At 33.7% G+C, this 12621-nt stretch overlaps 1 protein-coding gene across 2 annotated transcripts in view; it reads right to left on the reverse strand.

Annotated features, from left to right (window-relative positions):
* Positions 1-2438: 2438 nt before the first annotated feature.
* RC3H1 (ring finger and CCCH-type domains 1) overlaps positions 2439-12621 on the reverse strand; it is a 37145-nt gene continuing 26962 nt past the window's right edge. The window contains exons 13-19 of one of the 2 annotated variants that reach the window (XM_068986129.1): positions 10235-10387; positions 7977-8190; positions 7432-7522; positions 7172-7304; positions 5241-5387; positions 3830-3945; positions 2439-2589 (exon numbers count right to left, since the gene is read on the reverse strand). In XM_068986129.1, coding sequence (XP_068842230.1) covers positions 2439-2589; positions 3830-3945; positions 5241-5387; positions 7172-7304; positions 7432-7522; positions 7977-8190; positions 10235-10387 — 1005 coding nt within the window. Of the gene's footprint in view, positions 2590-3829; positions 3946-5240; positions 5415-7171; positions 7305-7431; positions 7523-7976; positions 8191-10234; positions 10388-12621 lie in introns of both variants that reach the window. The other variant, XM_068986128.1, reaches the window with a different exon arrangement.

Genomic DNA, 12621 nt, shown 5'->3' on the forward strand with positions numbered 1-12621 from the left:
ATCAAAATGGTGAAAGAATGAGTGTATTTGAAGGAAATAAACAAGAACAACAGAACTTAAGTTATTAGGGGTTTCAACAGATACCCAAAATGGAATTTTACTTTTACTCCATATTTCAACAAAATCAACACCCATAAATTTCTTTTTAATACCAGAATCATTCTGAATTCCAAACTGAACCAACTGCTCCTAAAATTTAGGAATTATCTAACATGTCCAAAGGAGAAATAAGATCTGCCCAAATCTGCCTAACAGAAGGTTAGAGGCCAAGAATGTTGCCTTTCATGGTTAGAGAGAGAAATTAAAGATCTCAGGACTCTGTCAGACATAAAATTTCTCTCCTTCTCCTCCCCAAAACAATAAGTACTTAAATAGTAAATGTAAGAGGGTTTTAAGCAAAATAAACAAAAAAAGGCAAAAAAGCAAATGTATTTTTAAAAAATAGGAAAACAGGGATATCAACTGATAAAATGCCTCATCTTCATTCAGTGCTTCTACCTCCCAATCAGTCATTTTATCGCAACAGCTGCGCTCATGCGAAAAAATCCATAAAACATACCCAATATATATACAGATATAGCTATGTATATATGTATATATATAATATATATATATAAATTTTTATTTAAATAAAAAAGAAAGCTCGAATCCCAAGCCAATATGTGTATATCAAATCCTTGACCAGCCAGGTCTGTAGGGCATAATCAAATTCAATGTGAAATAGTATATAAACACGGTGCCTTGACTGGGCAAATTAAATAATTGCTACTCAAAAGAGTGTTCTGTTTGGACTCTCCTACTGGTAGGCAATGGCAGGACTGTATTACCCTCCCCCCTCCCTTACCCCCCAATTGTTTCATTTAATAGTATGATAGACACAGAGCTTAGACTGAGGTGGTTATGACCTCAGCAGGAGTTACGGGTTAAGAAAATAAGAAACAAGAAAAATACAAACTCTTGCTTTTACCCAACCAAAGCAATGCAGTAACTTATTACATAACCAGTGCTTTCTGTTTTAGCAGTATAATCCAGAAAAGGAAATTTCTAGAAAATCAGGAAAACATATACGGTGGGTGACTATGTCAAATAATCCCCACTAAACACATTTTATATGGTTTTAGTTCAGTATAGACATGTGGCATCAGAATATGTGCAGCAGAATTAAATGAGAAAAATTATTCCTTATTCTCTTCAACATTTTCATGAAGAGTCTTTTCAGTATAGTGAAGCCAAATCTACAAAATTGACTTCTAGGTACTTACTACCTACCTACTTGTGCTAATGATTCCAAAAAGCAACTACTGATCAATTTGTAAACTATCCTTAAGATTTAGGCAGTTCTCATTTGCCAAATCTCCTTGAAAGCCAGGGGCTCCAGTATATAGGAATTTTGTACTTTTGGTTTTTGAGAGTAAAACAAAACATTCATTGAAATAATGTGGCTCTGCTCATTTTAAGTTCAATCAAGTGTTGAGCAGTTTTAAAATATTGTGGATTGTCCTGGTTTTTGAACATTCTATGATTTCAGAAATTGAACTTGGAAAAGCATTGCTCTGAATTTCCAGTCATTAGCTCAATATAGGTAATAAACTAAATATGTATTTTCAGTGCTAATAAAATTATAGTTCATCCTTAAAATAATTTCCATTTAAATCTAATCAAGCACTCGAAAATTGACTTGGATTTCTGATTACATTAAGAGAATGAAAGCGGTTCATGATATGAAAATGAGGTCTTCAAAAATTAATTGGTAATTATTTCTCAGAAAAGCTGAAATAAACACAAAAACAAGAAATAAAGTCCTCCTGAGCAAAACAAAAGGTTTTAATGCCATATGAAAAACCTCCCTACACATGAAGCTTGTGACCCAGAAAGAAAGCGAATTATGGCTTCCAAATAATGGCTCTTGGAAAAGTTGCTCTGCTGCGCATTTTCTAACAACTAGTCTATTACTATTTCTCAAGCACCACAGAATTCTCAGAATGGCCGGGTCTTTTAGTCTGTGGTAGAGGACTGGGGGTACGGAATTATACACTGGGTATGTAATAATACCAAAATACAAGAAAAATCTACTTCATTAAGATCATACAATTAATCAAACAGAGTGTATATATAATATCTTCTTTTTTTTTTTAAAGCCCTGGATCCAAGGCGTCCAAAGTTATTAAAATAAAGTTCATTCACAGAACAAAAACAAATTTAATCTGAACTGCTTGCAGATACTGCTAATTTTCTTTTTCTTTAAATTAAAAAATGCATTAATGTGAACTATGTGCAGAGTTTGTTTTTAGTAGTGATGTTTGTGCACATTGCCTCCGGTGCTTTTCCTGGATTTCTCTGACCACTCTCAGAGAAAGTTTAAGAAGTTATCTCTTCTCCTACCCCTATGCCCCACAGACTGGTTAGGAGCAGAAGATAAAGGTAGGACTCCTCATATTTTAGGGAGTAGAACTGGATGTAACTCCTGATCTCTGGGAGTCATTATTGTCCCCTCCTCCCTCAGGGTCCTCTGACAGGTTCAGAGAGCTGGTCTTGTTGGACAGGAGGCTGATATTCTCTTGTGTCAATGCTGATCCATTAGGAACGTCACTGTTAACATTAAAAAAAAAAAAAAGTTGGAATTTTAAAAGAGGAGAGAAAACTGATTATCAGTAGAATAAAATCAACAGGGCCTTTCTATATAGCACTATGGAAAATACATGAATGGCTTTCAAACTTTAATTTACAGCTCTATATCCAGGCTTTATTTTAGCATATAGGCTGGCAAACTAAGACAAGCTAGGTGACTGGTTTTTGTTTTGTTTAGCTGTTTCTGTAAAAAAGTTTTATTGGAATACAGCCTGCCCATCTGTTTACATATTGTCTATGACTGCTTTCACATTACAACAGCAGAACTGAGAGTTCTGACATGGATAGTAAGACTAATAATTTTAAATATTCACTATTTGGCCTTTAGGAAAAATGCTGACCCCTGCTTTAGCAGGTTTACTAGGACAAGATAACACATGGATTTAAACAGACAAAAACTTAAGCCTGGAAGCAACAGAGCATTAGAAATTGTTGTATATCATCAGGAAGGCAACTCAGGACTATGCATTAAAAGCCTCAAAGTGCCCTAGCTGCAAAATATCCTAAGGTGCAAGATGTACAAAGAATTAACTACAATATATTTTTTGCAGGGTTGTTCGTAATAGTTGATATGTATTCTTCTGTACCTGTAGAAGACTAATGGGTGATATGGATAGACCAAATTAAAAACCAGGAGGGATAGAACAGGGGATATGTGGGTGAAAGAGGCTAAATGCCTGCACACTTAAGGGTATATAGACATCAAAATGTTAACAATGGTTTTAAGGGGAAGAAGGAGATCGAAGCAGAAATTTTCATTTCCTGGATAGGTAATTCAAGGTATATCTATACAGGATATAACAGATAATTCAACCTTGACTTTATTCTAAAATAAGTTTTATTAACTCCTTTTTGTTGTTTAGTTGTTAGGTTGTGTCCAACTCTTTGTGACCACATGGATTGTAGCGCTCCAGGTTCCTTCTATCCATAGAATTTTCCAGGCAAGAATACTGGAGTGGTGTGTCATTTCCTTCTCCAGGGGATCTTCCAACCCAGGGATTGAACCCAGTGTTTCTGCTGCACTGACAGGGAGGTTCTTTACCACTGAGCCACTAAGGAAGCCCCTTTATTAACTCTCAAATTTAAAAATATTCTTTTCTCAAGGTATACAAAATAATGATATTGTAAAAATCAAATTATATTTATGAGAGTGCTTCTATCATGACTGTATGAGACTATATGGAAGTGTCCCTTTCCTTACCTGAATGTCAACGTGAGGTCCTCAGCTGGAACCTTATTTTGTGGTTCTGGTTGTCCATTTTCTGCTTGCTTACTTGTATTCAATTTGCTTTTCATGTCCAGAGAACACTGGTTCTCCTTTGAAAGAAAAGGAAATAAATTTGATTATCTTTTATTTAATAGATGGAGGAGAAACCAGCTATAAGTAATACAAAGTGATGAACAGAAATCACATGTAGTTCTGTAAAATGACCAAAGAAACAGGCAGATTAAAAGAACAGCAACACAAAAATATAGTGGAGTATGGTCCACTTGCTCATCATCCAAGATGGGCAACAAGGGGGCAATGTCTCATGTAAACACTGGAAAATCTCACAGGAAAACTGATGATTCAGAAAAATCAAGTCAAAGTAAAATCAAGTCAAATGTATCTATAATACATTTATTGAAAACAGAAAAACAAGTAAGCCCCATGTATTTCCTTTAAAAGAATGTGAAAACTATGCAACAACAACAAAAAGAAATATCAATTACCATGCAATCTGAAGGAATGTTTCAATCACCTAAGATTCAAAATTTACTGAAATGAGTGTTCGTGTACCATAACATAAATCCTAAGCATATCTGTGGATTCAATTCCACAGGAGAGAATATGCTGACATCATTTCATTCATGACAAAAAAACAGGTCATCAATAACTTAAGGGCTGTGAAACCTAGAAATGTTACTTGGTAATATATACCTTTGTATAACATGTGATGTGAAAGTCACTCAGTCGTGTCCGAATCTTTGCGATCCCATAGGCTACACAGGCCATGGAATTCTCCAAGCCAGAATATTGGAGTGGGTAGCCTTTCCCTTCTCCAGGGGATCTTCCCAACCCAGGGATCGAACCCAGGTCTCCCACATTGCAGGTAGATTCTTTACCAGCTGAGCCACAAGGGAAGCCCAAGAATACTGGATGGTAGCCTATCCCTTCTCGAGCAGATCTTCCTGACTCAGGAATCTAACCGGAGTCTCCTGACATTGCAGGCAGATTCTTTACCAAATGAGCTTCAAGGAAGCCCTTGGATAACATAGCATTGCAAAAAATGCCATCCCCTCTGCTTCCTTAACCAACATGTTTAACAGAAATTTAGTAACTTTCAGATAAGCACCCTGTTTTCCTCGAAACTTTATTATAAATACAGAAAAGTAAGACAAAAAAAAAAAAACACACTCAAACCAATAGATAAATGAGGAGAAAAGTGATAAAATAAGAAGGCAGTCAATTTTCATGACACTCTTTCTAAGTATTAATCACTCATTTTAGCCTTGGGGTGATGATTCTATAGCTCTAGATGATTCTAGAACTCTAGAGCCACAAGTTCAGTGACACAACTACACACAGGTTTCCTTTCACTTTCCCTCTCTCTTTCCACAGTAACACTTACCATACTCAGTTCCCGGGTTCTCTTCCCAATTTCCCTTTCCACCTGGTGCAGTTCCAAGCTCAACTGCTCACTTGAGATCATTCCAGGCCATTTTGGAGGTGGTGGTGGTGGGGGCTGTGACTGGCCTGCCAAGGTGTTCGCCTCCCTCTGCAACACCAGTCTGTTACTAACAGCCTAGTGCATAAAGCCAAGCACATACACAGCTCAACACATTTCACACCAAGCATAGAGTGACTAGGCCCGATTCCAGACCACAGCCTTAAGTAGCTTATTACTCACATATATTTGCAATAAAAATGATCCAACTATAAGGCACTGTTTCTTTGAATACCATTTGAATAAAAAAGGAAAAAGATGGGGGATTTAAACTTGGTGAACAGTAATTTAATCTTTGGTTTAAGTCACTCTTCTTTTCTTATTTAAGAGAGAAGTCAACTATAAATGTGGGGGGGAAAACTATAAATGTGTTTTTTTTTCTTTTTAACTGAATTTCTCTGAAATAAATTCTATAATTTCTTTCAATGAAACTTCAATAATGACAAGGACTTTTAACCACAGTGAGTTAAACAATGATGAAACTTTTTGGAACAGAAAATCAGTCTAGGAAATTTCAACTAAGATAAAAACCCATGAAAGAACAAGGTAAAGAATTATATTTTATGAAGTTAAAGGTCTAAATCTTTAATAACTAGTTACCTGAAGATAACATAATAAACATAGCATTCTTTTTTCTTATAATAGGAATTAGCAAGCAGTTTTGGACCAATGTAAATAAAGCAATGGAAAAAGGAGACAAACATGAATACTATACAGGTTTATATTTCTAAACTTTATCACTTACATAAGAGTATAAGCCAGAAACATGCTCAAAAACAAGCAAGCAAACACACAAAACATCCTACCTACTGGTCTTGCTAATAAGAAAGTCTAAGGCAGAATCAGTTAGAAATTTATTTCCAAAGCAATGCCTTACATATTATTAAAGATCTTGGTAGAAAGATAAAGACTAACATTCTAAGAGTATCTTTTTCTTCAGGAGAGAGCAATGCATTTATCACTAGACTGTCTTTAGCTTTTCATATTCAAAGTCTATGTTCCAATCCAAAGGATAATATAAACAAAACCTAGTCTTCTGATGTGGCACTTAAAGAATTTCAAGAATTTTTTGTCTTCTGACATTCTGTTTCTCTTAAGTACTAGACAGCATGGTGGAAAGAACACTGAACTTGGAGTATGAAGACTTGGGTTCATGTTCAATCTCTGTGAAATTCATATCCTTCAACCAAAAAGGGAGGAAAATACCACTCGCCCAATCTACGTGTCAGGAACCCGTATGGGTCAAATAAGATATGTAATAATAACTTATAAAGTGAAAAAACTATATTAATGAAAGGTATTGTTATTATGTAGAGGATTTTTTTTTTAGGTCAAAGTTGTGAGCTTTTACTAAAAATACTGAGGAATAAAAGAAGTAAGAGAAATTTTTAAAATTAAAGAAAATGTGAGAAATTAAAAACAAAATTAAGTTAAAACCATCTATTGATTAAAAAACTATATCGTATAACCTCAACTTAAATGTGTTATCAGGGAATATAAGCTCCTTTTATATATTTTATTTTATATTTTAGATAATCTAGGAAATTTAGATTATCTATAATATTATAGAGTATAAAAATATAAAAGGAGTTTATATATAATATATAATAACATATAAAACATATAAAATATGTTTTCTATTCTCAGATAATGGAAATTCTAAATTTCCAGAAGTCTGAAAACTTCAAAGTATTAAAATTCTTTGAAAAATGGACACCTATACTAACTCTTAAGAAAAAGACTTTAAAGTTTGAGGTTCATTGAACCTCAAAAGTTCCTCCTTTTAAAATGTCTTTGAGAACGCTTTAAAAACTGGAATATCTCTAAGCTTGTACCTCTAGTCCACGTAGCTGGGTCTGTTGGCTAATTTGATGGTTTAGTTGCTGTAATTCTAGTCGTAGCTGTTCCCTCTCAGCAGACGGAAGGGGTTTTCCATGACTAGCCACTTCTGATATAGATATTCTCTCCCTTTGGTGGGAAGGAAAATGTGGAATAAATTTTAAATTTTATTAAAAACAAAACACTATTGATCAGAAAAACAAAGCAAGTAGAGTAATTTTAAAGGTTTGTAAAAGTTACAAGAATGACGTAATACCTCTCACTGAAGTGTCCCTGAGAAGGTATGTTTTGATGAGGAGAATATGGAGAACCTCCCCAGCCACCATGGGTTCCATATGGACCATAATCTGTAAGAGAGTAATTTACAGTGAAATGATGCAATTCATGGATTTGATTCTTTTCAGGTAGTCACAGTCTAAAAGTCAAAGCTATATTCTGTACAGTTATCTTCAAAGATGGCTACCAAAATGGTAATAGCGTATTGATGTTTGTTTTTCCCCACTAAAATATCAGTCTTTGTAATTTTTCCTCTGGTATGAATTTTAAAAAAGTAAGATGTGTTATTTTAACAAAAACAATGAAACTATTAAAAAACACATAGGTTATCCTCATATACAGACATTTTAGTTTGTACCCCTACAATTCCCCAGGTTATAATTACTTTTCTGCAGGGCTAATTCCACAGAAAACTTTGAAGACTACTGCCCTGAAGATTATGAAGAGCACTGATGGTAAATAGGGAGAAGGTAGTGTTGGCAGTTGTGAATATGAACCCTCTAAAATCTGGTTACCTCTGATTACCTGAAATGTTAATAGATTTTGTCGGAGCTCCCTGAGGTGCCATAGCCTGCATTGGGCCAGCACCCTGATATATCGTTTTGGAAGTTCGAGAAATGGCACCAAACCGAGATACTGTTGGTCGGTCGCCAAATGGGATGAGATCATCATCACTGGTTTCTGCTGCTCTTCTCTGAAGGTCCAATCGCTGGTCTCTCATTCCTTTACTCTCCACATTCTGAGAAAAAATGAAATGAGAAATCCACCCCTCACTTAGATCTCTAACATAATTTCCTTTAGCTCTGTAATAAGGTTAAAATACAGCATAATGTTTTTACTGGTAAAAACTAAAATCATTGGTTGCTTTTAGTTGTCATATAAAACACTACCTTTTGAATCTCTGATTACTCCTTATAATGGTATATTTTTCTACATCATCAGAAATATTTTTTACATCATTATCCAGTATACATATATATATATATACAAACACACACATATATATACACAAATACAAATATATATATGTACACATTCAAATAGATATATATAAACATTCTTTAAAAATATGTGCCAACATAGGCTTTTAAAAGGGATTTCAGTCAGAAAGATAAATGGAAACTGAATTGTCCAACCCTTGCTACTTAAAGTGAAGTGAAAGTCACTTAGTCCTGTCTGACTCTTTGTGACCCCAAGGACTTCAGAGTCCACGGAATTCTCCAGGCCAGAATACTGGAGTAGGTAGCCATTCCCTTCTCCAGGGGATCTTCCAAACCCAGGTATCGAACCCAGGTCTCCCACATTGCAGGCGGATTCTTTACCAGCTGAGCCACCAGGGAAGCCCAAAGTATAGCCCAAAGTCCAGAAGCAACAGCATCACTGTAGAACTCATTAAAAATGCAGAATTTCAGGTCTCATGCCAGTCTTACTGAATTAGAACTTGAACTTTAACAGATCCTTAGGTTAAATTCTAAGGATCAGAATTCACATCGAGATTCATGTTTGAGAAACACTGGGGGAGATTTTTATCCATTTGGGAAATGTTCAACAACATGTAGGTTAGGTTGGACAACATTTTTATTCTTCAGTAATTTATAAAACTCATTTTAATTACTCTCTCTGAAACAAAGGTTTCTATCTACTCTGCCTCCTTATCTCATTCCTGTTCTGAGAGAGGCTGTTTTTTATGGCCTAAAAACAATGTTGCCCTAAATCCACTACAGAAAAGCAAAAGGTTCCTTTCTGCTTTTTTCTCCTCTATATTCCTTTCTTTCTCTTTCTTCTGTTTTTATTGCCTGGCATCTAATCATATTCATGCTATAGATGCCACTTCACTCATTTACAGTTATACTGGCATCTAAGTCTTGCTTTTCTATTACCAAGAACTGGTCTTCTCTCAACCTGCTGGACAAGTCTTTCTCTTTGAAAATCTACGTCTAACAACCCAGGGAATCTTTCTTAGAATTAATAAGGTAAATGGCTTAAGAATAATAGTAAAAAAAAAAGTCAAGGCATACTTTTAACTCATCAACACTACTCCTAAACATAAATTTCATGCATGTAAACAAGGAAACATAGGCAAGAATGTTTACTGTAGCACTGTAGATAATAATAAAAGATCAAAAACAGCCTAAAAATATCAACATGAAAATGAATAAACAATTATATTTATTTATTGTATATCAGTTATCATAAATGGTATCTGATAAAAGAAGTGAAAATGAATGAATTTGGACTGGATATAAATTTGGATACATCTCAAAAACAATGCTGAAAGAAAACATAAGCTGAAATTTATAATATGTATAAGGTCTATAAATATTCAAAACAAAATTGTTTATAAGTCGAATAAAAGTATCCATGAAATAAACTCTCAATTCAGGATAGGATTTACCTTAACTCCAGGGAAGGAGAGAAGCAGAAAATGAGGTTAGGGACGTATAGAAAATTGGATTTAATTACTTAGGTAAAGTTTTATTTCTTTAAAGGATAAAAAAGCAATTAAGATAAAATAGTCATATATTTTAAGCTTGAGTATGAGATCCACTGGTGTTACACTAGTTTTTGTTAAAAAATAAAATGATTTTAGTGTAATACATTTCAGTATACCACAGCTTATTTGAAGCTAAGTAACTATAATTGTGACACAAAAACTAGTGTTGTTCACTAATTCAACTTTATTGTTTAAACTTAAGAGTTAAGAATTATAAAAGAAATTTTAAAAAGTTTTAAATATAATTCAATCACACAGTATAGAATTATGGCTTAGCTGTTACACATACCATCATTTCCACACTCCCTGCTGCCACAACATCTTTAGGTTTTGCATCTTTGGTTCCAATGTAGGAGCCAATAGTGTCACATGACCAGGGTGAATACTGGCTATAATCATTTCCTTTGTATTTCCCAGCTACCTTCAAGTCTTCATCCAAAAACTAGGGATAGAAAAAAGAAAAAGGAAACAAAATAGGAAACAGGTCTATGAGTAACAACACAGAGAAAGCAGGAATTTCTCTAGAACATCATGCTAAAGCAACAAAATAATGGTTATTTGATTTGTGTCACAATAGAAGAGTTTTGTTGACTATGAAAAATATAAAACAAACAAAAACTGATGTAGAGCCATTACACTTTGTTAACACAAGGTCAAAAAGAAGTATCTCAAAATCTTTCAAAGAATCAAATTAGGATTTTTGAAGCAATTTGCTCATCCTCTTTCTCAACAGATTAAGTTAACATTTAAGCAAATAAGTACTAGGCCCTGGTTTTGCTAGACTCTTTTTAATGTTTCTTTCAATAATATTTCAGGTAAGCAAGAGCACTAAACACTCTTTAAAATGTAATCTTAAATGTTCTATGTAAGTACATGATGACATAATGACTTTTTCCCTGAAATCTCTTCAATAGCAACAACTGTATCTTGAATAAAATCTGGTCCTTATGTTGATTCAATGAAGTGAAGATTCCAAATTTTCTTTTCTTAAGATGAGCTCTGAAGTTATATAATAACCAAATAGGTATTCTAAGTCTGATGTATTTTTACTTACATTCACATTTGTGTAACCTTTTACAGCCTTCTAAGTGCTTACACTATCTCATATGTTCTTCAAGTCCAGGTGAGACAACATGGGTGATCTGAACAATAAGGAGTGCTAGGACACTATTAAATTGCCTTCACTTTATCACAGATGTACATATTGGCATACTAACACTCCAGGTGGATACTGGTACATTTAAATGACTCTATGCTTCCCCTATACTGAAAAAAATAAAAATAAAAAATTCTATTTTCTGAGTCATCATTCTGGTCTTCTGCAATGGCAGAAGGATCTGCTGTTGATAAATACCACACATTTTCAAGCACAACTCCTGTTTCCATTGTGTATAATCTCTTTCCATTTTTTTTTGTCCTACTTCTATTTTAAAAATTCCATCTCTTTTTTACATGTCTCCTCCACATACAAATTTTGTATAAAACAGCTAGTTTTTTAAAAGACATGACCTACTAACAAGACCATTTTCTGCCTCCAACAGCAAGACATGCAGGATAATTGGTTAAGTAAAAACAAAAACCAAAAATATGCAAAACACAAAACCTGAAGATGTAATTACTAAATAATCCTATTAAAAATTATAATGATACATTAGTTCATGTATAGAAAAGTTGAAATACATATTAAAAAGTTGAAATATATAATAAATGACAATGATACAGAAAATGAGATTTTGGAGAAATTTCTATGTTATATTATTTTCATAATGTATCAGTTTAGTATAACTATATGCTGGGCTATAATAATGAGAACTGAGGTTTAATTATATAGCTTTGTTATGTTAGTAATGAGACAAATTCTAAAGTTCCTTAACAGTCACACATTATTATTTTTTAGAAATAAAAAAAAATACAAATAGTTATAATTTACTGAATGCCCACTATGTGCCAGATGCCTTATGTCACATTTAATTTTCACCACAGCACTATGAGGTAGGTTTTGTTTTGCTTGCTTTACAAATAGAGAAACCTGAGCCTCAAGGTTAAGGAAAGCTAAGTAACTTACAAAAGATCTGAGCCACAAAACTGAGCCTGACAGATAAGTGTATTTCATTCTAAAACTGGCTCACTTTCCATGGTGTCATATTGCCTTCCATATTTTTCAAAAAATGGTATGGCATAACAAAGCTCAGGGATGTCTCTAATAGTTTTTGAAAAAATATCATGTCATGTTTAACCTTTACAAGTAAAATTATATTAAGAGAAGATGTTACAGTTTTACTAATTAACCTAACCTACATTACTGTGGAAAATTCATCCAGTGTTTAGATAGGAAAGCTAGATACTGTGAACTATCTTTAGTAATTTTACTTTCATACATCCCAAAGTTTACTGTTTATTATATGCAATATGGTATACTTTACTTTTCAACTTTCATTGCTTAGAAATACTGTTTAGAATTATAATTCTACACATAAAACATGTAAGACATTTTCCTTACATAATATAAACTGTATCCATACGAAAAAAACCTATTTGACTTAAAATGGCTATACACACTGAGCTGAGGCAGTATGTGTAACAGCAAGCCAAAATAAATACATAAGATCAACAAAGCAAAAAGATAGCTTTCTGAAAAGATGATAAATCCCTAGTAAGACTAACCAAGGAAAAAAA

The sequence above is a fragment of the Capricornis sumatraensis genome, chromosome 14 (genome assembly GCF_032405125.1).
Source record: "Capricornis sumatraensis isolate serow.1 chromosome 14, serow.2, whole genome shotgun sequence".
NCBI classification, from domain to species: domain Eukaryota; kingdom Metazoa; phylum Chordata; class Mammalia; order Artiodactyla; family Bovidae; genus Capricornis; species Capricornis sumatraensis.